This window comes from Microcaecilia unicolor, chromosome 8 (genome assembly GCF_901765095.1).
Source record: "Microcaecilia unicolor chromosome 8, aMicUni1.1, whole genome shotgun sequence".
Taxonomy (NCBI): Eukaryota; Metazoa; Chordata; class Amphibia; order Gymnophiona; family Siphonopidae; genus Microcaecilia; species Microcaecilia unicolor.
In genome coordinates, this window is record NC_044038.1 from 115796634 (window position 1) to 115822830 (window position 26197).

Sequence of the window (26197 nt, forward strand, 5' to 3'; positions counted from 1 at the left end):
AGTTAATGGCTGTAAGTTTTGCACTGTTAAAATGTTATATGGTGTGTTTTGTTGAAGGGAGAAAGAAATGATTCACATAATTCCAGGGGGTTGGAGGCGGGCTCTGGATGTGTTTAACGGACCCGCTTGCCACAAAGAGCGAGCTGGAAAGGGAAAGAGGGAGTGGAGGGGAGCAGGGGGGAGGGGGGAGGGAGAATGGGAGGGGGGTTAACCCTATGCCAGGTTTTCAAGTTACTTATACAATGAACCACATAGATGACGCCACGAACATATCTATACCACTCTGGGGGGGGACGGGTCGAGGCTGGGAGACCCAGAACCCTAAAGTATATCAGAATTTTGAATTCAGATATTATATGAGAAGCAATGGCTAAACCAATACCATTGCGCATGGCATCTTGGAATGTATCCGGGATAACGTCCCCAATTAAACGGACCAAGATATTAGCCCATTTGAAACGGAACCTAGTATCTATAGCATGTTTGCAAGAAACAAAGCTCACTGAGGAGGAGCACCAAAAACTAAAACAGCAATGGGTGGGAGAGTGTTACTCCTCTTCCTCAGCAGAGGGTCGTAGGGGAGGGGTGGCCATTCTTATAAAAAAGGGCCTGGCGGGCCGAACACGCATGGTAGAAACAGATGCAGCTGGACGATTTGTGCTGATACATTTAAGTTACCAAGGGAAGGAATACTACATTTGTGGGATATATGGGCCCAATACGCGAGACCCACAATTTTTACAATCATTAATACAGCTAGGGACAAAATATGACACAGCCCCTTGGATATTGTTAGGAGACTTTAATCAGGTGCTAGACCCGGATCTAGATAGGTCATCCAATACAGCCTGGGGAGCGCTCAGGAGAGGTACAGGGCTAGATTATCTTTGTAAAATGTTGGAATTGGTAGACCCCTGGCGCCTCCTGCATCCAACACACCGGGAGTACACGCATTTATCTAAAGCACATCACACGTGGTCCCGCATAGACTATATACTAGTGACAAAAACTCTGTTTGAAATTGTACACACAGCAGAGATAGGATCAATGGCAATATCCGATCACACCCTAATCTGGGTAGATATGGAATTGGGACTAGCGGCGGAATATCATACGCGCTGGAGATTCCCTACATACTTAGCAGGAGACCCAGATTTTCGAGCTTATTTAGAACAAAAATGGGAATACTATGCAGAGATGAATGATCAACATCAAGACACACCTGGGCTATTTTGGGAAACATCAAAAGCAGTGCTGCGGGGAGAAATCATTAGCTATGTAGCAGCGAGAAATAAAAGGTTAACGCAGGGTATAGTGCAACTGGAACGCCAGTATAGAACTTCAAAGCAGAAACACCAGCACCGGCCATCTCAGGCTCACTATGACCAAATGATGGCAAATCTAGCAGGACTTAACACATTAATCCATGAAAAAACACGAAAATACCTATTTAGCAGACGGTTTCAATATTTTAAATTTGGAAACCGCACGGGGAAATTGCTGGCGCGGATAGTTAGAGTGTGGACAGGGAACTCTTACATCTCTGTGCTGAAGACTCCAGCGGGAGTCAGAAAGCATAGACCCCTAGATCTACTGAATCTATTCAGAGATTATTTTTCTGGGGTGTATAGGGCAGAGCCAGAGTCTGAGAGTACAGCAATACGGGATTATTTGGAAGACTCAGGAATCCCAAGTCTAACACTAGAAATGAGAGAACAACTTAACGCCCCACTAGATGCACAGGAAATACAAAAAGTGATAGGGTCGCTATCGGGAGGCACAAGCCCCGGAACTGATGGATTTTCCCCAGAATACTATAAGATGTTATCTCATAGAGTATGTGTGCCTCTGGCTAAATACTTTGACGAAGTGGTGGAACAGGAACGATTTCCCCTAGGAGTGAATGAGGCACTCATAACCTTGATACCAAAGCCCGGAAAAGACCCAGAAAACCTAGAGGCATACAGACCAATTTCCCTCCTCAATGTTGACCTTAAAATATTAGCAAGAATACTAGCAGATCGATTGGCGGTGCACCTCCCCCATGTAGTTGGGGCACACCAAGTGGGGTTTGTACGAGGCCGGCATCCAGGTCTTAATGTTCGGCGAGCTTTGCTAGCGTTAGCGCATAGCCGGGAGGCCGGAGACCCTCTTCTACTTGTAGGCCTGGATGCCGAGAAAGCTTTTGACAAAGTGAGATGGGGGTACCTTTTTGAAGTACTAAAGTATGTGGGTCTGGGGGGCTGGTACTTGCGTGCTGTCACAGCTTTATATACGGAGCCACAAGCTCGGATATTGGTAAACAAAATGGCATCTCAGGCGTTCCAGGTGCAGAGGGGTACGAGACAGGGGTGCCCATTGTCACCACTCTTATTTTTACTATACATAGAGCCGTTCCTACGAACAGTAGAGAATAACGCGGAAATAGTAGGAGTTGCAATCCCCAGTCTTCCCACGAAAGTGCTGGCCTTCGCAGATGATATCCTACTCACGCTAACACAACCACAACACTCACTGCAAAGTCTATTAGAGTTGATAGATGAATTTGGCTATCATTCAGGGTTCACTTTAAATAGACATAAATCAGTGGCCCTGCCAACTACACCAAGGATAAAGTCACAGTGGCACGGGCCATTCCCCCTGCAGTGGAAAGAAGAAAAAATAAAATACCTGGGAATATATCTCCCTACTAACTTAGATCAACTACACCAAACTAATTTGGCACCACTCTGGGAATCCACAAAAGAAACGTTACAAATGTGGCGGAAACTGACCTTATCACTGTGGGGCAGAATAGCAGTGTATAATATGATAATTGTTCCTAAGTGGACGTACATAACGCAGGTACTGTCACTTCTCTTGACCCGCAGGGATGAATTAGCATTACATAGGATAGTTAAACAGTTTTTATGGAATGGGAAAAGGGCCCGGGTATCCTTAAAACAAACATATTTACCTAAAGATAAAGGAGGGCTGGGAGTGCTAAGTGTCAAATGGCTATCCATTGCAGGTTGCATGCGACATATAGGAGACTGGTTTAGAGGAACAGGACATTTCACATATCCAGAGGCAGAATGTCGGATGCTCGGGAATATACATTTCAGCTGTTGGCTACACGCGGGACCAGGTAAAATAAGAACACCAAAGCATATCAAATTCTTGTTTACACCATTAAAGAGGGCGTGGCAGTGGGTCTGCAGACTGTATGGGCTAGATGCAGAGGTCTCCCCATTTCTGCCAATTAGGGGAAATGTAGACTTCCCGGTGGGCAGGTCATCGCGTACTTTTGCACAATGGGGAGAGGAGGGGACCTTCTTCTTATTCCAGATTATTAAAAGAGATGGAACATTACAACCAAGAGAGGTCTTGCAGAGGCGCCAGGGGTTAGAGATCAAGGACTTCCTAGCTTATGCACAAATACAGCATTATATACAAGCTCTCCCCGGGGCAGCGCTTAACTATGAAGTGTGGGTAAAGTTGGTAGAAATTTTTGACTTAGAAGCAAAGCGGGCGGTGCCCTTAAAATACTATCATGCGCAGATTCGAGCTGCTATGCCTCTAGCACCATATCGGGAACTGGCACAGGCGTGGACAAAGGAACTGGGGTTGACAATTGGTGAAGATGTGATACAGACATACCTGCAAACATGCTATAGAGAGAGTGGGAGTGCAGAATTGCGAGAAACCCAGTATAAATTTGTGATGCGATTATTTATTTCCCCTCATAGAGCATTCAGGGCTACTTTAAGACCAGCAGATGATTGCCCGAAATGTACAGGGGGAGGAGCACACCTGGGCCATATGTTCTGGCACTGTCCCCCAATACTGGGATTCTGGGCAATGGTCTGTAGACAGGTATCTATGATGTGGAAGGTTCAATGGGTCAGACACCCAGGACTTTTATTCAATATCTTCACGATCCATGGACCATCTAAAGCAGGACTTCGCTATTTTCAACGCCGAGCTGTATTGATGGGGAAGAAAACGATTCTCAAACTTTGGATCCAGGAGGAAAAACCCACTGCCCAAGTGTGGAGGGCATACATGATATCGTTGAGTGCCCTGGAACGCAGGGCAGTACAAGACTTAGCCACTCCAAAGGGCGAGAAGTATCTCCAATGTTGGTTACCATTCCTGGACACCTTGACACCTACAGCGCGTAGTAGAGTGCTTAATGGATAAATGGATAAATACTGTAACAACATATAGCAACCTGGCGAAGGGGGAAATGGGGGGGAAGGGGGGGGTATGGGAGGGGGGGTAAAAAGAAAATGTAATGATGATATTTAGAATCTGTTAAGACTATAACACCAAGTGGCATGGTAAACTACTGTTGTAAATCATCTTGAATGTAAGGATTTATTGTAAAGTTTCTATCATCAATAAAATATAATTTAAAAAAAAAAAAATATTATTGAACATCCTAGAATACTTCGGGATTGGAGGACACATATTGAGATGGATCAATGGCTTCCTAACTTTAAGAACATACCAAGTGACATCAAATTCGAATACATCATCACCATGGAACCCTAAATGTGGAGTACCCCAGGGATCGCCGTTATCAGCAACACTTTTCAACCTAATGATGACACCACTGGCCAAATCACTATCCAACCAAGGCCTCAATCCATACATTTATGCAGACGATGTCACAATCTACATCCTGTTCAAACATGATCTTACAGAAATCACTAATGAAATCAAACACAGCCTCCAAATAATGAACTCAATGGCGGATGCATTCCAACTAAAGCTTATAGCAGAAAAAGCACAATGTCTTATCCTCCCATCACAGTATAACATGATCAAACAAACCACTATTAACACCCCAGACTATACCCTTCCTGTCTCAGATAGCCTGAAACTTCTGGGAGTTATAATTGACCGAAATCTCACACTAGAAAACCAAGTGAAAAATATAAGAGAGAAAATGTTTCATGCTATGTGGAAACTCCAGTTAATCCTTTCTTCCCAAGGGAAATATTCCGCAGCCTAGTACAATCAATGGTGTTAATGCCACTTGGATTACTGTAATGCCATTTACGCCGGATGCAAAGAACAAATCACTAAGAAACTCCAAACTGCCCAAAATACTGCAGCCAGACTCATATTTGGAAAAGCGTAATACGAAAGCGCTAATCCCCTAAGAGAAAAATCACACTGGCTTCCACTGAAGGAACGAGTTGCATTCAAAATCTGTACCCTGGTTCATAAAATCATCCATGGTGAGGCTCCATATATATGTTAGACCTCATAGATTTACCAACCAGGAACACAAAAAGATCAACATGCACATTCCTGAACCTCCACTACCGCAGTTGCGAAGGACTTAAATACAAATCAATATATTCATCTATCTTACATAAGTAATGCCACACTGGGAAAAGACCAAAGGTCCATGGAGCCCAGCATCCTGTCCACGACAGCGGCCAATCCAGGCCAAGGGCACCTGGCAAGCTTCCCAAACGTATAAACGTTCTATACATGTTGTTCCCGGAATTGTGGATTTTTCCTAAGTCCATTTACTAGCGGTTTATGGACTTGTCCTTTAGGAAACTGTCTAACCCCTTTTTAAACTCTGCCAAGCTAACCACCTTCACGTTCTCCGGCAACGAATTCCAGAGTTTAATTACGCGTTGGGTGAAGAAATATTTTCTCCGATTTGTTTTAAATTTACTACACTGTAGTTTCATTGCATGCCCCCTAGTCCTAGTATTTTTGGAAAGCGTGAACAGACGCTTCACATCCACCTGTTCCACTCCACTCATTATTTTATGTACCTCTATCATGTCTCCCCTCAGCCGTCTCTTCTCCAAGCTGAAAAGCCCTAGCCTCCTTAGTCTTCCTTCATAGGGAAGTCGTCCCATCCCCGCTATCATTTTAGTCGCCCTTCGCTGCACCTTTTCCAATTCTACTATATCTTTCTTGAGATGCGGCGACCAGAATTGAACACAATACTCAAGGTGCGGTCGCACCATGGAGCGATATAATGGCATTATAACATCCTCACACCTGTTTTCCATACCTTTCCTAATAATACCGAACATTCTATTCGCTTTGTGAGCTGCAGCAGCACACTGAGCAGAAGGTTTGTGTATTATCGACGACACCCAGATCCCTTTCTTGGTCCGTAACTCCTAACGTGGAACCTTGCATGGCATAGCTATAATTCGGGTTCTTTTTTCCCCACATGCATCACCTTGCACTTGCTCACATTAAACGTCATCTGCCATTTAGCCGCCCAGTCTCCCAGTCTCGTAAGGTCCTCTTGTAATTTTTCACAATCCTGTCGCTAGTTAACCACTTTGAATAAATTTGTGTCATCAGCAAAATTGAAGTAAATTGATCAGGCAAGATTTCCCCACACAAAAGCCATGCTGACTCTGTCTACGTAATCCATGTCCTTGGATGTGCTCTGTAATTTTGTTTTTAATAATAGCCTGTACCATTTTCCCCGGCACCGTCGTCAGACTCACCGGTCTATAATTTCCCGGATCTCCCCTGCAACCTTTTTAAAAAATGGGCGTTACATTGGCCACCCTCCAATCTTCCGGTACATAAGTAATGCCATACTGGGAAAAGACCAAGGGTCCATCGAGCCCAGCATCTTGTCCACGACAGCAGCCAATCCAGGCCAAGGGCACCTGGCAAGCTTCCCAAACGTACAAACATTCTATACATGTTATTCCTGGGATTTTGGATTTTTCCAAGTCCGTTTAGTAGCAGTTTATGGACTTGACCTTTAGGAAACCGTCCAACCCCTTTTTAAACTCTGTTAAGCTAACCGTCTTCACCACATTTTCCGGCAATGAATTCCAGAGTTTAATTACACGTTGGGTGAAGAAAAATTTTCTCCGATTTGTTTTAAATTTACTACACTAGTTTAATCGCATGCCCCCTAGTCTTAGTATTTTTGGAAAGCGTGAAGAGACGCTTCACATCCACCTGTTCCACTCCACTCATTATTTTATATACCTCTATCATGTCTCCCCTCAGCCGTCTCTTCTCCAAGCTGAATAGCCCTAGCCTCCTTAGTCTTTCTTCATAAGAAGTCGTCCCATCCCAGCTATCATTTTAGTCGCTCTTCGCTGCACCTTTACCAATTCTACTATATCTTTCTTGAGATGCGGCGACCAAAATTGAACACAATACTCAAGGTGCGGTCGCACCATGGAGCGATACAACGGCATTATTACATCCTCACACCTGTTTTCCATACCTTTCCTAATAATACTCAACATTCTATTCGCTTTGTGAGCTGCAGCAGCACACTGAGCAGAAGGTTTCAGTGTGTTATCGATGATTTTAAGGATAAATTGCAAGCTCATTTTTCAATTCTATCAGTACTCTAGGATGAATACCATCCGGTCCAGGAGATTTGCTACTCTTCAGTTCGCTGAACTGCCCCATTACGTCCTCCAGGTTTACCGTGAAGTCAGTAAGTTTCTCCGAGTCGTCTGTTTATAATATTTCTGATACCGGTATCCCACCCAAATCTTCCTCGGTGAAGACCGACGCAAAGAATTCATTCAATCTCTCCGCTACGTGTTTGTCTTCCTTGATCGCCCCTTTTACCCCTTGGTCATCCAGCAGCCCAACCGATTTTTTTTGCTGGCTTTCTGCTTTTAATATATGGAAAAAAACTTTGTACTTTGCTTTTTTGCCTCTAATGCTATCTTTTCTTCGTAATCCCTCTTGGCCTTCTTTATTTGCACATTGCATTTGCTTTGACACACCTTATGCTGCTTCTTGTTATTTTCAGACGGTTCCTTCTTCCATTTTCTGAAGGCATTTCTTTTAGCCCTAATAGCTTCCTTCACCTCACTTTTCAACCTTCTTCTGCATCAGCAAGCAAATGTGGAATAAACTACCAAAGGCCTTAAAAGCAATGGACGACTTAACAGCATTCCGGAAGTTACTAAAGACCAATCTGTTCAAGATGACATACCATAATGACCCATCATCATTGACCTAACATCTAAACTCTATCACAACCAGATAAAACTGAATTCTCTTCACTTGATTGCTTCAATCAATTTTTCACGAATGAACATTAACGATTTACCCCCTTATCTCTTATGCCGAAATGAGCTGTTTAACTTACTTTATATTTTACTTGAACATTTATGAAATTTATTGTAACACTACTTTGTATTTGTCATTCCGGAAATGGCGGTCGCCATTACGGCATAATGTAAGCCACATTGAGCCTGCAAAAAGGTGGGAAAATGTGGGGTGCAAATGCAACAAATAAATTTATTTCTGGACAGCCTTTAGTTCTCCATGAGAGGTTTGCTTTTGTCAAAGCCTCCTATTAAACCTCCAGCAGTGTCATGGGATCTCAGCGTCGTTCTCACCCAGCTGATGAAAGCTTCTTTTAAGCCAATGAATTGCTGCTATCTGAAGTACTTGAACTGGAAGGTCGTTTTCTTGGTGGCTGTTACTTCAGCTCGTAGGGTCAGTGAGCTTCAGGCCTTTGTAGTACATGCACCTTATAGCAAATTTCACCACAACAGAGTAGTCTTCCGGTTGCACCCTTTTCCTGCCAAGGATGGTGTCGGATTTCCATCTGAACCAGTCAATTGTCTTGCCAGCATTCTTTTCCCGTCCTCATACCCGCCCTGGCGAAAGCAGTTTGCATACCTTGGACTGAAGAGAGCATTGTCTTTTTACGTGGCACGGACAAAGCCCTTCAGACAGTCTTCCCAGTTGTTTGTTTCTTTCGATCCCAACAGGAGGGGAGTCGCTGTCGGAAAATGCACAATCTCCAGTTGGCTAGCGGATTGCATTTCCTTCACTTTTGCCCAAGCTGGGCTGACTCTGGAGGGTCATGTCATGGCTCATAATGTTCAAGCCATGGCTGAGTCAGTGGCTCACTTAGTCATCCTCCATTGAAGAGATTTGCAAGTCTGCAATGTGGTCATTAGTCCACACATTCACATCTCATTACTGCCTTCAGCAGGATACCTGACGCGACAGTCGGTTTGGGCAGTCAGTGCTGTAGAATGTGTTTGGGGTTTAGAATCCAACTCCATCCCCCTAGACCCATTTTTGTTCTGTTCCAGCCTGCACTCTCAGTTGTTTATGGTTTCAGGTCAATCTAAGTTGTGTCCTCACCGTTGGCAAGGCCCAGTTGACCAATGTTCATTGTTTTGAGTGAGCCTGGTTGCTAGGGATACCCCACATGTGAGAACAAGCAGCTTGCTTGTCCTTCGAGAAAGTGAAGATATTACCTGTAGCAGGTATTCTCCGAGGACAAGCAGGCTGCTTGTTCTCACTGATGGGTGACGTCCGCGGCAGCCCCTCCAATCGGAATCTTCACTAGCAAAAGCCTTTGCTAGCCCTCACGCGCCGATGCGCACCGCGCATGCGCGGCCGTCTTCCCGCCCGAAACCGGCTTGAGCCGGCCAGTCTTCTTTTCTCCGCGCTCGGTACGGTTGTGTTTTACCGTTCGTGCCCCGGAAAGTCGACCTCGCGCGTCGTTTTTCGACATTTTTCTGTGAAAATCCAGAAATCCTTTGGATTAGCCACTTTCGGTTTTTCCTTCCTCTACTTCGAGTTTTTTCGCCCCGTTAAGTTTTCTTTCGTCGTCGGGGTAGGCCTTTCTTAGGCCCCGGTTGAAATTTCCCCTTTTCTTTTTGTGTGCCAAATTTCGCCATTTCGTCTTTCGATTTCGCCGGCGTGATTTTTCCGCCCATGACATCGAAGCCTTCCAGCGGCTTCAAAAAGTGCACCCAGTGCGCCCGGGTAATCTCGCTCACTGACAGGCACACGTCGTGTCTTCAGTGTCTGGGGGCTGGGCACCGCCCTCAGGCCTGTAGTCTGTGTTCCCTCTTGCAAAGGCGGACTCAGGTAGCGAGGTTAGCCCAGTGGAACATTTTGTTCTCGGGCTCTTCGTCGGCATCAGCACCGGGGGTATCGAGTGCATCGACGTCTTCAGCGTCCAGACCTTCAACCTCGGCGGCCAGTGCATCGAGTGCATCGAGGCATCGGCCCTCTGCATCGGCGCCGAGACATCGGGATAGCTGCATCGACGTCGGTGGTACCGGGACCTTGTCTGCTGATGTCGTCGGACGGTGGTGCTTCGTCTGGAGTGCAGGTGAGGGCTGTCCATTCCCCTGCTGGTGGCGGTGAGCCTTCGGGTGGGTCTCCCCCTACCCTGAGGGCTCCTGCGGTACAGCCCCCCCGAGACCGACCCTCTTCGGTCTCGGCCCCGAGAAAGCGACGGCTGGATTCTACGTCCTCCTCGTCGGTACCGGGAAGCTCCGGTGCCATGCTTCGTCCCAAGAAGTCGAAGAAGCATCGTCACCGGTCCCCTTCCCGTGTCGGTACCGAGAGCTCTGGGTTGCCGAAGGAGTCGGCACCCAGCAGGCATCGACGCCGAGAGGACCGCTCACCCTCTGTTCAGGAGGTGTCGATGCGCTCCACTCTGGACAGCCCGGAACAGCCTCCACGCCCGGAACAGGTTCTGACGTCGACGCCTGCATCGACCTCCATGCCTTTTTCTGCAGCCGCTCTGAACGAGAGCCTCCGGGCCGTCCTCCCAGAGATTCTGGGAGAGCTGTTGCGCCCTACCCCTCCGGTACCGGCGGTGCTTGCGCCACCGGTACCGTCGAGCGTGGCGCCGGCTGGCCCATCGCCCGAGGTGAGGTCTCCGGCGTCGGTACCGCGTGCGGTGCCGGCTGCCGTCGCCTCCCAGGAAGGCTCCCCGACTACGTCGGCGGAGGGAGCTTCGCCGATGCGGGCGAGGGAGTCTACCTCTCGACGCCCCCATCGTGGACGTGGCTCCACGGAGTCGAGTCGGGCACGGTTGCAGACACAGGTCCGTGAACTTGTGTCTGACACCGAGGGTGAGGCCTCGTGGGAAGAGGAAGAAGACCCCAGATATTTCTCTGACGAGGAGTCTGAGGGTCTTCCTTCCGATCCCACTCCCTCTCCTGAAAGACAGCTTTCTCCTCCTGAGAGTCTGTCTTTCGCTTCCTTTGTCCGGGAGATGTCTACGGCCATCCCCTTCCCGGTGGTTGTGGAGGACGAGCCCAGGGCTGAAATGTTTGAGCTCCTGGACTATCCTTCTCCACCTAAGGAAGCGTCCACTGTTCCCTTGCACCATGTCCTAAAAAAGACATTGCTTGCGAACTGGACCAAACCTTTAACTAATCCCCACATCCCCAAGAAGATCGAGTCCCAGTACCGGATCCATGGGGACCCAGATCTGATGCGCACTCAGTTGCCTCATGATTCTGGAGTTGTGGATCTGGCCCTAAAGAAGGCCAAGAGTTCTAGGGAGCATGCTTCGGCGCCCCCGGGCAAGGACTCTAGAACCTTAGACTCCTTTGGGAGAAAGGCCTACCATTCTTCTATGCTCGTGGCCAAAATTCAGTCTTACCAGCTCTACACGAGCATACACATGCGGAACAATGTGCGGCAGTTGGCGGGCTTGGTTGATGCGCTCCCCCCTGACCAAGCCAAGCCGTTTCAGGAGGTGGTCAGGCAGCTGAAGGCGTGCAGAAAATTCATGGCCAGAGGGGTGTATGACACCTTTGATGTTGCGTCCAGGGCCGCTGCTCAAGGTGTGGTGATGCGCAGGCTCTCATGGCTGCGTGCCTCCGACCTGGAGAATAGAATCCAGCAGCGGATTGCGGACTCGCCTTGCCGTGTGGACAACATTTTTGGAGAGAAAGTCGAACAGGTGGTAGAGCAGCTCCACCAGCGGGACACCGCATTCGACAAGTTCTCCCGCCGGCAGCCTTCAGCCTCTACCTCTACAGGTAGAAGATTTTTGGGGGAAGGAAGACTGTTCCCTACTCTTCTGGCAAGCGTAGGTACAATCCTCCTTCTCGACAGCCTGCGGCCCAGGCTAAGCCCCAGCGCGCTCGCTCTCGTCAGCAGCGTGCGACTCAGCAAGGCCCCTCGGCTCCCCAGCAAAAGCAAGGGGCGAGCTTTTGACTGGCTCCAGCAGAGCATAGCCGACATCCAAGTGTCAGTGCCGGGCGACCTGCCAGTCGGAGGGAGGTTGAAAGCTTTTCACCAAAGGTGGCCTCTCATAACCTCCGATCAGTGGGTTCTCCAAATAGTCCGGCAAGGATACACCCTCAATTTGGCCTCAAAACCTCCAAATTGTCCACCGGGAGCTCAGTCTTACAGCTTCCAGCACAAGCAGGTACTTGCAGAGGAACTCTCCGCCCTTCTCAGCGCCAATGCGGTCGAGCCCGTGCCATCCGGGCAAGAAGGGCTGGGATTCTATTCCAGGTACTTCCTTGTGGAAAAGAAAACAGGGGGGATGCGTCCCATCCTAGACCTAAGGGCCCTGAACAAATATCTGGTCAAAGAAAAGTTCAGGATGCTTTCCCTGGGCACCCTACTTCCCATGATTCAGGAAAACGATTGGCTATGCTCTCTGGACTTGAAGGATGCCTACACACACATCCCGATACTGCCAGCTCACAGACAGTATCTGCGATTTCAGCTGGGCACACGTCACTTCCAGTACTGTGTGCTACCCTTTGGGCTCGCCTCTGCGCCCAAGGTGTTCACAAAGTGCTTGGCTGTAGTAGCGGCAGCACTTCGCAGGCTGGGGGTGCACGTGTTCCCATATCTTGACGATTGGCTGGTGAAGAACACGTCCGAGGCAGGAGCCCTGCAGTCCATGCAGATGACTATTCGCCTCCTGGAGCTACTGGGGTTTGTGATAAATTACCCAAAGTCCCATCTTCTCCCGGCGCAGAGACTCGAATTCATAGGAGCTCTGCTGGATTCTCGGACGGCTCGCGCCTATCTCCCAGAGGCGAGAGCCAACAACTTGTTGTCCCTCGTCTCGCGGGTGCGAGCGTCCCAGCAGATCACAGCTAGGCAGATGTTGAGATTGCTGGGCCACATGGCCTCCACAGTTCATGTGACTCCCATGGCCCGCCTTCACATGAGATCTGCTCAATGGACCCTAGCTTCCCAGTGGTTTCAGGCTGCTGGGGATCTAGAAGACATCACGTCCACCTGTCCACGAGTTTTCTCGAATCCCTGTATTGGTGGATGATTTGGTCCAATTTGACTCTGGGACGTCCTTTCCAAATTCCTCAGCCACAAAAAGTGCTGACCACGGATGCGTCTCTCCTGGGATGGGGAGCTCATGTCGATGGGCTTCACACCCAAGGAAGCTGGTCCCTCCAGGAACGCGATCTACAGATCAATCTTCTGGAGTTACGAGCGATCTGGAACGCTCTGAAGGCTTTCAGAGATCGGCTGTCCCACCAAATTATCCAAATTCAGACAGACAACCAGGTTGCCATGTACTACGTCAACAAGCAGGGGGGCACCGGATCTCGCCCCCTGTGTCAGGAAGCCGTCAGCATGTGGCTCTGGGCTCGCCGGCACGGCATGGTGCTCCAAGCCACATATCTGGCAGGCGTACACAACAGTCTGGCCGACAGACTGAGCAGGATTATGCAACCTCACGAGTGGTCGCTCAACTCCCGAGTGGTGCGCCAGATCTTCCAAGCGTGGGGCACCCCCTTGGTGGATCTTTTCGCATCTCGAGCAAACCACAAAGTCCCTCAGTTCTGTTCCAGGCTTCAGGCCCACGGCAGACTGGCATCGGATGCCTTCCTCCTGGATTGGGGGGAGGGTCTGCTGTTTGCTTATCCTCCCATTCCTCTGGTGGGGAAGACTTTGTTGAAACTCAAGCAAGACCGAGGCACCATGATTCTGATTGCTCCTTTTTGGCCGCGTCAGATCTGGTTCCCTCTTCTTCTGGAGTTGTCCTCCGAAGAACCCTGGAGATTGGAGTGTTTTCCGACCCTCATCACGCAGGACGAAGGGGCGCTTCTGCATCCCAGCCTCCGGTCCCTCGCTGTCACGGCCTGGATGTTGAGAGCGTAGACTTTGCCTCTTTGGGCCTGTCAGAGGGTGTCTCCCGCATCTTGCTTGCTTCCAGGAAAGATTCCACTAAGAGGAGTTACTTCTTTCTGTGGAGGAGGTTTGCCGTCTGGTGTGACAGCAAGGCCCTAGATCCTCGCTCTTGTCCTACACAGACCCTGCTTGAATACCTTCTGCACTTGTCTGAGTCTGGTTTCAAGACCAACTCTGTAAGAGTTCACCTTAGTGCAATCAGTGCATACCATTACCATGTGGAAGGTAAGCCGATCTCAGGACAGCCTTTAGTTGTTCGCTTCATGAGAGGTTTGCTTTTGTCAAAGCCCCCTGTCAAGCCTCCTACAGTGTCATGGGATCTCAATGTCGTTCTCACCCAGCTTATGAAACCTCCTTTTGAGCCACTGAATTCATGCCATCTGAAGTACTTGACCTGGAAGGTCATTTTCTTGGTGGCAGTTACTTCAGCTCGTAGAGTCAGTGAGCTTCAGGCCCTGGTAGCCCAGGCCCGTTACACCAAATTTCATCATAACAGAGTAGTCCTCCGCACTCACCCTAAGTTCCTGCCAAAGGTTGTGTCGGAGTTCCATCTGAACCAGTCAATTGTCTTGCCAACATTCTTTCCCCGTCCTCATTCCTGCCCTGCTGAACGTCAGCTGCACACATTGGACTGCAAGAGAGCATTGGCCTTCTATCTGGAGCGGACACAGCCCAACAGACAGTCCGCCCAATTGTTTGTTTCTTTTGATCCCAATAGGAGGGGAGTGGCTGTGGGGAAACGCACCATATCCAATTGGCTAGCAGATTGCATTTCCTTCACTTACGCCCAGGCGGGGCTGGCTCTTGAGGGTCATGTCACGGCTTATAATGTTAGAGCCATGGCTGCGTCGGTAGCTCACTTGAAGTCAGCCTCTATTGAAGAAATTTGCAAAGCTGCGACGTGGTCATCTGTCCACACATTCACATCTCATTACTGCCTGCAGCAGGATACCCGACGCGACAGTCGGTTCGGGCAGTCAGTTCTTCAGAACCTGTTTGGGCTTTAGGATCCAACTCCACCCCCCGAGGGCCCTGTTTGTTCTGTTCCAGGCTGCACTCTCAGTTAGTTGGTAAATTTTTTAGGTCAATCTCAGTTATGTCCTCGCTGTTGCGAGGCCCAATTGACCATGGTTGTTGTTTTGAGTGAGCCTGGGGGCTAGGGATACCCCATCAGTGAGAACAAGCAGCCTGCTTGTCCTCGGAGAAAGCGAATGCTATATACCTGTAGAAGGTATTCTCCGAGGACTGCAGGCTGATTGTTCTCACAAACCCGCCTGCCTCCCCTTTGGAGTTGTGTCTTCCCTTGTCTTTGTCTTGCTACACATGAGACTGGCCGGCTCAAGCCGGTTTCGGGCGGGAAGACGGCCGCGCATGCGCGGTGCGCATTGGCGCACGAGGGCTAGCAAAGGCTTTTGCTAGTGAAGATTCCGATTGGAAGGGCTGCCGCGGACGTCACCCATCAGTGAGAACAATCAGCCTGCTGTCCTCGGAGAATACCTTCTACAGGTATGTAGCATTCGCTTTCTCCGAGGACAGCAGGCTGATTGTTCTCAGAAACCCGCCTACCTCCCCTTTGGAGGAGTTCTTAGTTTTTCTTGCTTTTTGATTAAACTGAGGGAACGCGCTCATGCGGCGGGCGGGAAATCGGTCCGCTCATCTGCGCTGCACACTCGCCACAAGACTCTGGCAAAATTCTTTTTATTTTTTGCTTGAAAAATGCCAATTCCTGGGTCAACGCAGACGTCGACCCATATGTGAGAACAATCAGCCTGCTGTCTTCAGAGAATACCTACTACAGGTAAGTATCTTCTCTTTTGTTCTTAGCGGCAGGACAAGCAGGCTGAGTGCTGGTTGCAGCTGCTGGTCTGTTTTGGGTAGGGGAGAGTTAGCGGTGAGACACTTGTGGCAGGACACCGCTGCATCAGGAGAGTGAATGGCAGCTCCGACCAAGAAGGTGCGCAGCCTATTTGCCTTACCATGTGGCCCTTGCATGGTAAGGAGCTTGGGTCATGTGTGGCTAGTCTGGAATCGTGTGGTGCTTCTGGTGCGACTTTGGTGGGAATTCCCACAATTTTGAGTCCAAGCACTGAATGCATAGAGTCGGGGGAGAGAGGGTGGCTGGCTGCCGGTGCTTACCAGTCGCTGATCATTTTACCCCTGAATTTGTTCTCTTACTTCATCAGGCCTCTTGCCTGAAGAAGGGCATGGCTGTGGAGCCTTTGAGGGTGGACCTCTGGTTCACCTTTATCCACATCTTTATTCACACCTTCAAAGAAATGAAGCAAATTAGTGAGTTAAGACTTTCCTTGGCTGAGCCCATGCTGACTCTGTCCCATTAAACCATGTTAGTCATTGGGTTCTGTAATTTTATTCTTATAGTTACAAAATAAGAACATTTCTGTACAGCAAAGTCTAATCACGAAGCTATCAGCTGGAACTTTTTCAGAAAGCTTTTGACAAAGGTCCTCATGAGAGACTCCTGAGAAAATTAGTCATGGGATAGAAGGCAGTGTTTTGGTGTGGATTAGGAGTTGGTTATTGGACAGAAAACACAGGGTAGGGTTAAATGGAGGAGGGTGAATAATGGAGTGTGATAAGGATCAGTTCTGGGTTCGGTGCTATTTAACATATTTATAAATGATATGGAAATTGGAACGATGAGTGAGATGTCTACATTTGCATACCTGTGAAAAATTGCGGGAAGATCTTGGGAAATTGGAAGCCTGGGCATCCAAATGGCAGTTGAAATTTAATGTGAACAAATGCAAAGATGGGGATGGGAAGAATAATGCAAATAGTAGGTTCCTGATGTTAGGGTCTACCTTGGGGGTCAGCACACAAGAAAAAGGTCTAGGTGGTGGTGTAGATAATATACTGAAATCTTCTGCCCAGTTTGTGGCACTGGCCAAAAAACAAACAAGGTGCTAGAAATTATTAGGAAAGGGATGGTAAAGAAGACAGAAAATATTATAATGCCTCTGTATTGCTCCATGGTGCGAACGCACCTTGAGTAATTGCTATGAGCTCTGGCTGCCAAATCTCAAAAAAGATATAGCGGAATTAGAAAAGGTTCATAGAAGAGTGACCTTAATAATAAAGGGGCTGGAGCTTCTCCCGTGTGAGGAAAGGCTGGAGGGGTTAGGGCTTTTAAGCTTGGGAGAGAGATGGATGAGGGGAGATATGATTGAGGTAAAAAAAAAATCCTGAGTGGTGGTGAACAAGTAGAAGCGAATCGCTTTCTTACTCGTTCCTAGAGTACAAAGACTAGGGAACACTCATTGAAGTTACGTGGAAATACGTTTAAAACAAATAGGAGGAAATATTTTTTCACTCAATGATTAGTTAAGCTCTGGAACTCTTTGCCAGAGGTTGTAGTAACAGCGTTTAGTGTCTCTGGGTTTTTAAAAAGTTTGGATAAGTTTCTGGAGAAAAAGTCCATAGTCTGTTATTGAGATGGACATTGGGAAGCCACTGCTTGCCCTGGCAGTGGTAGCATGGAACGTTGCCATTATTGGGTTTCTGCTAGGTACTTGTGACCTGGCTTGGCCACTGTTTGGAACAGGATACTGGAGTAGATAGCCAAATTAAGTCAGACCAATAGTCCATTATGTTCTTATGGAATCTGCTGAACTGTGCTAAGCAGCAGCTACACAGGCTTCCAAGAAGCAGGGCCGGCCCTAGGGTTTCTAGCGCCTTCCTGCAGTCTATTAGTCGGCGCCCCTACCTATCCAGAGGTGGGATCACTATGGCTCCGCTCCCATAGTAGACATACCCCTTTTACCAGCCATGGCATCATTTGAAAATATTACACCAGTATAGAAGAAAAATAACTTAGCACACAGACCAGGAATTAGGAGAACAGACAGTCTTGCCAACTCTGAAAAACAATGTGTTAACAAAATTTCAGAATCTAACAGATCCCTATTCAAACACTTGGCCTTGCAGTCACACATGTAGAACAGAGATAGCCCCTCTTCAAATTCTTCAAAAATTAACCTGAAATCCTAAGAAGTTAGACTCTGCATGCAGCACAATAGCCTTCCCATCGAGCAGCTTAGGATCTAGCTAGGACAGACTTAATCAGCATAAACTAACATATTCTACAATCTGAGGCCCAGATGCATCAACCAAACGTAAAAAAAGCAAAATCGTTAAAGCCATTACCGAATTTAAAAAAACGACCAATGCTCCAAAAAAACAAGTCGCACAAGTTTGGTGCGGTATTGTAAAGAACGATGCACTAATCCCCGTCGGTAATTGGCTCGTAAAGCATGCGCAGAGCAGCCAAGCGTTATGCTGGCTGCTCTGCGCATGCCAAAAACGTAAGAAAAAAAAGAAAACACAAACACGTGGCTCCCCACTTTCCCCTGCATGTCTCCACAAACATTAAAGGATCGGAAGGGGGCAAAGGCGCTCATCAGCAGCGTCCTGTATGGATGGGATTGCCTTTCTTTCCCCCCCTCCCCCCGAAGTCCCCGCTGCTCCGTTTGTGTAGATAACTGATGTCAGAGGAGGGCAGACACAGGAAGAAGAAGGAGACATCGGAGGAGACAGAAGAGCTCAAGAACAGCTGATCCATCCTGTGCAGCGCCTTCAAACATAGGTGAGAGGCGCTGCACCGGCCATTATGGTGGAGGGGGGGGGGTCTGGTGGGGGGGGGGGGAGCGGCGGGGACGAAATCGGGGGTGGGGGGGCGGGGCACGGAGGTGGAGGAGGGCAGGAGGCGGAGCATTGCCGACTGAAGAAGAGAGAGACAGGAAGGGAGGGGGAGCCCAGCAACTGCAAAGGTTTCATTTTTAAAAGCATTTATTTCACAAACGGAGCAGCGGGGACTTCGGGGGGGGGGGGGGGGGGGCAAGGCCGTCCATACAGGACGCTGCTGATGAGCCCCTTTGTCCCCTCCCAATCCTTTTTTAATTTAGTTTCCTTTTTTATTTTAGGCACAGGGAAGCAGGGAGCCACTTTTCTTTTAAAACATGCCAGCAATTTGGTTTTTCATCGTGCAGGGGGCAGTGGGGAGATGACAGCTCAGGCTTTAAAGACAGGTCTGAGCTGACGTTAAATTTCTGGCGGTAAGTGAATCGTTGCTATCGTCGGTATGGTTAGTGCATTCCGAATTGTCTACATTTCAATGGTAGTTTCTCATTTGCATTCCAGTTTCGTTAGCTGCTACTGCCGTCGAAAAATAGGCTTTAGTGCATGGAAAGGATAGGAAATTCTTCCTTAAGGGCCCATTTAACGATGAAAAACGTTTAGTGCATCTGGGCCTGAGTTGGACAGACTTAACAGGAGTTACTGAAGTGGGAATGAGAGACAGGTGATGGTTAGGAATTGAAAGCAGGTATCTAGCCCTCCTGTCCTGTGAGTTGCTGGGGTGGGGGTGGAAAAGGGTGGGTCAGGTGCAGCACTAAACAGCAGTCTCTGACAAAACAAGGGTCCAGGCTCTGCTGTGCTGTCTCTGTCTGAGCCCTCTCTGGGCAGAGGTTAGCTGAGCTCCCACAAGTTATTTCAGAGCCAGATTCAGTTGGAGCAGTGACATCCTCTGACAAACACAAGGAGGATAGTTCTCTGCTTGGGAGGGGATGGGACAGAGAGCTGACAGCTTTGGAGCCAGACTGAGATGAGCAGCAGAGATTAGATACTGAAAAACAAAAGCCTCAGCAGAGCTTGATTGCTTGCAAAGTGACGCCCTTGAAGGCAGGCGCCCTCCTGCAGTGTTTACCGGGTTTGACCGGCCCTGCCAAGAAGCGTCTGGGCCTCTCCTCAGGCACATCTCACCTCTGCGGAAAACAGGAAGTTGCATTAAACTAGGTGGGACTCGCCTGATGAGAGGCCCAGACGCTGGCAGAAAGCTGACTATGTGAATCGCCGGTGCCAGAGGGAGAACGCTTCAAGGCAGTGAAAATGACCACGCGGACGGAAGAGAGAGGGCGAAAGATGTAAGACTCGGGGGGGGGGGGGGGGGTGGCGGGGTTGGAGAAGTCTAAAGCTGTTTAAGTTGGATAGGCAGTGTCTTAAAAGCTGGAGGAGAAAAGAAATAATTAAATATCACTAAAACAGCTTCAAAATTTATTGTAGCCGGTAGAAACTGCAATTATAAACTGTTTTTTTGTTTTTTTTTGTTACATTTGTACCCCGCGCTTTCCCCACTCATGGCAGGCTCAATGCGGCTTACATGGGGCAATGGAGGGTTAAGGGACTTGCCCAGAGTCACAAGGAGCTGCCTGTGCCTGAAGTGGGAATTGAACTCAGTTCCCCAGGACCAAAGTCCACCAACCTAACCACTAGGCCACTCCTCCACTTGTTGTGCTCCTTTTTCTTCACTGTTCTATACAATACAGATGTTCAGATTTCAGTGAGGATATCCTGTTTCCTGATGGGTTCTTCTTAGCTGTTGTTGTAATCTGCCTTGGGAAGCCTGGTGTTATAAAGGTGATAGAATATATTGAAATTAAATGGAAGTAGAATTAAACTCCCCTTTCATTGGGGCACATGGAATCACATCTTCATCTTTTTTGTTGAAGTTTACCTTTTAGATACACAAATGAATAATTCTGTTTTTGAACATGTTTCTGTTGCTGGACAAATTATAGCTGCAGGACGCAGTTGTCTGAAGCCAGCCAAAGTGGACAAAATGATTTTTCTAAATAAAAACTAGAAGATGTAAGGCTTAACCAAACTTCAGTTTTCACATCATGTGCTCACATTAAAGTTTACCTTTGTTCAATTGTTGCTGCCTGGTTTTTTTGTTTTTTTTTAATAAACCCTTTGTTACAATATTTAGCATGTGGGAAGCAAAAACACATAGTAAAATTTTTTTTTAGGTATATTAAAAGCAATAAGCCGGCAAAAGAATCGGTTGGACTGCTAGATGACCAAGGGGTAAAAGGGGCAATCAGGGAAAACAAAGCCATAGCAGAGAGAAGATTTGAGAGATACCGGTGCCAGAAATGGCATTCAAAGATGACGAGTTGGAGAAACTGAATGAGATCTCTATAAAGCTAGAGGGTATAATGGGGCAATTTGACAAATTGAAGAGTAGCAAATCTCCTGGACTGGATGTTATTTATCCCGGAGTACTGACAGAATTGAAAAATTCCGCCGCTGTTCACACAGCATATCCTGTTTTGCAGCGGTTACTCAATCTTATTCCTCTTTTTGTACTTAGCGTCTTTTTAAAGGTACATTTTTCAACAAAATATTCTGCTATACCTTGCAATCACCTTTCTTGCTTTCCCTTCTTTAACACTGAGCATTTTCCTTAAGAATAGTTTTCATACTTTTTTTTTTTCTCTGAGTGATCTGTATCCAGTGGTGTGCTGGAGCAGGCTCTCACAGGCTCTCGAGAGCTGTTAGTTAAGTTTTTAAGAATTTTGGGAGCCGGTTCTCCATGGCTACTTTAACAAATGGATCCCAAAATGTGGGCTTGGGCCCCTCCTGAATTCTCTTTTACTTTGCTGGCGAGAGAGAGCCCCCTGTTAACAATTTACCAGCACACCCCTGTCTGTATCTCTACTACCCACTCTTAGGTACTGTCATGTCTCTACCCGGCACTCTTTCCTTTTTAGCCAGCCCGTTAATTTTTTAGCTGCAATCTCTTTTCCTTCTTTGAGGTCTTTTTATTTCATCTTGAGACTCATCATGCCATTCTGAATTAGTACTTTTTTTTTCATCTTGCTGCTTTCAACCGTCATTCTTTTATTCTCGGCTTAGCACTCCTCTGTTCACGAACCAGCACCCTTTTGCGACATTCCTCTTCTTGTCCAATTTTACATCTCACTTCTTCTTTCCCCTATAGACAGCAAGTTCTCAATACTTTCAAGTCTATGTATATCTTTATCAAGGTGTGTTATTGTATTATATAAATATTTCATTTTTTTTACACCAAAATTTTCTTATGAGATTTTGTACAGATTATCTTGTCATTTTTACTCATTCATGACCTTTACTTCTCTACTTATTGTCATCCTTATACTACAATATCTGTATATTATAACTCTTACCTTGTGCTATTGCTTTTGGTCTTTTATACGACGACTTGTTTATATGATATACTTATCACAAGTACTTTTTTTTTTGTTACATTTGTACCCCGCGCTTTCCCACTCATGGCAGGCTCAATGCGGCTTACATGGGGCAATGGAGGGTTAAGTGACTTGCCCAGAGTCACAAGGAGCTGCCTGTGCCTGAAGTGGGAATCGAACTCAGTTCCCCAGGACCAAAGTCCACCACCCTAACCACTAGGCCTCTCCTCCACACAAGTACTTTTCATGTTATTGTTTTTATATATATATTTTTTTATCATTTTTTGTACTAATATACAAATCTACATTTAGTCTCTTATGCTCATATATGTGCATATTTTTGTTTCTATTTATTTATTTTTACCATTTTTCTTTTTTTACTCATATATTTGTACATTATTTTATTTGTTTTTAGGCCCCTGAGGCAGGCACTTTGCCGAAACACAGTGCGTGTCAGGTATTATTATAAAAATAAAGTTGTCATTACCACAGTTCTATCTTCCTGTTGTCATTGGAAGTGCCCTGCTGGTCACACTACTTATCTGTTTGGACTTTTGTACGTAGTGAACCACAGTCATCTACTTCTGCTGTTTCCCCTTTCCTTTTAAAAAGTTTAGGCAAGTTCCTGAAGGAACAGTCCATAGTTTGCTATTGAGATGAACACGAGGGAAGACACTGCTTGCCGTGGGATTGGTAGCATGGAATGTTGCTAATAATTTGGTTTCTGTCAGGTGACGTAGATTGACTACTGTTGGATCCTAGGCTAGATGGACCATTGGTCTGACCCAGTATGGCTGTTCTTATTTTCTTATGATTAATAAATGTTTACTTGACATAAATTCCTTATACATAGTACATATCTGTTCCTATTTGGAGGAGGAACCTCTAATTTTAAACCAGGGCGTAACAGAATAAAGGTGGTATATTGGGTCCCTATTTTACCACCATAAACAGATATGGTCACTTAATGACAAAATCAAGTTTCAGATACATTTTTCACTGATAAAATAAAAAGCTGTATCATATGATAGTTCAAGATATCAGACTACAGTCTAAAGAACTCTTCCTTTTTTGACTCCTTTCAGATCCGCCTGTTGGTAATGGAACGTGGGGAGCAGGACAAGAGAATTCAAGCTCTAGAGGAAGACTTCAAGAAGACTGAAGCTAAGCTGCTTGCAGCAGTCAAAGAGAGAACTGCCTTTTCTTCAAATGTTGCTTCACTGGAGAGACAGCTAGTTGACCTGAATAAAGCTAATGAATTACTAAAAACTAAAGTAGGTTTACTTTTCTATAGATTCTTCATGTTTAAATAGAATTTGTTTCAACATACTAACATGTTAATTTCCCATAGTTTGAGAAATAACTTGTCCTTTAAACTTACAGTGGGAGGTATATCTGAGGTTAATATATATCTATGGGGACATCTACACAAGATAATGGGTTAATAAAGGAGATTTTATTTTTGGGGTTGGGGGAAGAGATATTACCTCTATAATAGCCTAGACTACAGGATATATTAACTTCTCCAGCAGATTAATTTAGTCTGTTTACCTAAACCGTGGGGCTGTTTGTGTGTCATAAACGTATATAGATATTTAATTCAACTTTATTTCTGCTTCTTGTCTCCCAATTTGCTTCTTTTCTTTGAAGGTGTGCATAAACATGTGGATAAAGGTGGGCTGGTTGTAGTGTATCTAGATTTTCAGAAAGCTTTTGACAGTTTCCTCATAAGACTCCTGAGAAAATTAAAAACCCTTGGATAGGAGGAAATATTCTGTTGTGGGTTAGGAATTGGTTGATGGGAGGAGGAAGTGATGCCATTGCCTAAGATGGCAGCTTGAACTCGGAGCTCCTCAGCCCTATTTTTTCATCCAACATTATCCCATGCAATATGAGTAATCTGTGTCTCAACTGTGCTCAACCAAATAGATCTAGCTTTACTGCGTCGCAAGATGCCGGAATGTCACTCCCTCAGCGAACAAATCTTAAGGATTTTGCTTATAATCCACAACACCAGCAACAAACAGCAGGGGTAACCAAGATGGCGCTGGCTGGTGTAGTATTGCCACTCTTCCAGCTTTCTCAGTGCTTGGAAACTGAACAGGATATGGTTGAAAAACCAGAGAAAGAAAGAACCGCGACAGGATTGTGAAAAATTACAGAAGGACCTTACGAGACTGGGAGACTGGGCGGCTAAATGGCAGATGACCTTTAATGTGAGCAAGTGCAAGGTGATGCATGTGGGAAAAAAGAACCCGAATTATAGCTACATCATGCAAGGTTCCACGTTAGGAGTGTCGTCGTCGATAATACACTGAAACCTTCTGCTCAGTGTGCTGCTGCGGCTCGGAAAGCGAATAGAATGTTGGGTATTATTAGGAAAGGTATGGAAAACAGGTGTGAGGATGTTATAATGCCATTGTATCGCTCCATGGTGCGACCGCACCTTGAGTATTGTGTTCAGTTCTGGTCGCCGCATCTCAAGAAAGATATAGTGGAATTGGAAAAGGTGCAGCGAAGGGCGACTAAAATGATAGCGGGGATGGGACGACTTTCATATGAGGAAAAGGCTAAGGAGGCTAGGGCTTTTCAGCTTGGAGAAGAGACGGCTGAGGGGAGACATGATAGAGGTATATAAAATAATGAGTGGAGTGGAACAGGTGGATTTGAAGCGTCTGTTCACGCTTTCCAAAAATACTAGGACTAGGGGGCGTGCGATGAAACTACAGTGTAGTAAATTTAAAACAAATCGGAGAAAATTTTTCTTCACCCAACGCGTAATTAAGCCCTGGAATTCATTGCCAGAGAACGTGGTGAAGGCGGTTAGCTTGGCGGAGTTTAAAAAGGGGTTGGACGGTTTCTTAAAGGACAAGTCCATAAACCGCTACTAAATGGACTTGGGAAGAATCCACAATTCCAGGAATAACGTGTAGAGTGTTTGTACGTTTGGGAAGCTTGCCAGGTGCCCTTGGCCTGGATTGGCCACTGTCGTGGACAGGATGCTGGGCTCGATGGACCCTTGGTCTTTTCCCAGTGTGGCATTACTTATGTACTTAGATATTGCTACAAGAGAGAAAGCAAGATATCAAAGCAGTAAGAGATGAGCTCTCAATACTAGCAGCAGACCTCTGAGGGAAGATAGGCCATGGAGTAGAGGATTTGGAGATGTGTATTGAGGAGCATCAGGAAACCCTCACAGGCCTCAAAGCTTCTTTAGGTAAGCAGCGCACATATCATATTCTATTACTAGACAAAGTGGAAGATCTGGAAAATCAGAGCCGCTTTTCAAATATTCAGATTCTTGGGGTCCCATAAACAGTGGACTATAATGATTGTGAGTCGGTGGTATAGAAAATTGCTAGCATGTTACTAGCGGAAGAAGGACACACAGTAATGCCGGAGCACATCATGTGATAAATTGCCCAAGGGCCAATTTACCTAGAGACATTATAGCTTGTTTTACCAACTATAAGATTAAGGAAGCAGTTCTGCAGAAAGCAAGAGTGAAGAGTCTCTTCATATGGGATACCTACAGTGTGGAACTGTATCGAGACTTGGTGGCGTTGACTCTACACTGCAGAGGAGAACTTACAACCCTAACTGCATAGAAAAGGGGTTGAAAAACAGCTGGCAATATCCTTTTGCGTTGGTCTTCTATTTTGAGGGGAAATAGCAAATTATAAAATCGCTGGATGAGACTGGTGCCATTTTCACTGATTTTGCGCCCTCTTCTATATCTTCTAATTCGACCAAATCATTGCAACTCTGATTCGAAGGCCTGCAGTTCTCGCCCTAAATGCCAGCGGATCTCTAGAGGCAGAGGATGCCTGACACGCCAGGAATCAAACTCCATGCTGCTAGCTACATCTGGTACATGAGAAATATCGTGCTTGCCTTGTATAACCTTATGTGAATTGGTAGCGGACACTCGACTGTGCTACACGAGGGGAGTCCACTTCTCCTAGATACCGGGGACTGTTACTGGAACCTGAGGTTGGACTTATTGGCAGTTAAACTAGTTAGAACTTGATATGGTTGTGTTAGTTGAATAGTTACATAACATTAGATTTTGGGAGGTATCTGCTTTACTTGTATAAAGGGCTGTGAATTAAGGGTCTCTTCCTCATACATGGCCTCTTTGACCATTCCCAGAGTGGTATGCCTCACTGTCTTCATTGGCGGGCGCTTATGGGGGGAGGATTCGGGGGGAAATGGAAGGTTGAGAATTGGGGATTTGTATTTGTCAATGGAGGGGTGGTTCCTTCGAG

General features: G+C 46.7%; 1 protein-coding gene across 2 annotated transcripts in view; it reads left to right on the plus strand.

Annotated features, from left to right (window-relative positions):
* The window catches only part of HMMR (hyaluronan mediated motility receptor), a 731570-nt gene that overhangs the window by 115738 nt on the left and 589635 nt on the right, over nucleotides 1-26197 (plus strand). For both annotated transcript variants that reach the window (XM_030213533.1, XM_030213534.1), the window contains one exon: nucleotides 23015-23203. In XM_030213533.1, the coding sequence (XP_030069393.1) occupies nucleotides 23015-23203 (189 nt within the window). The remainder of the gene's footprint in view (nucleotides 1-23014; nucleotides 23204-26197) is intronic.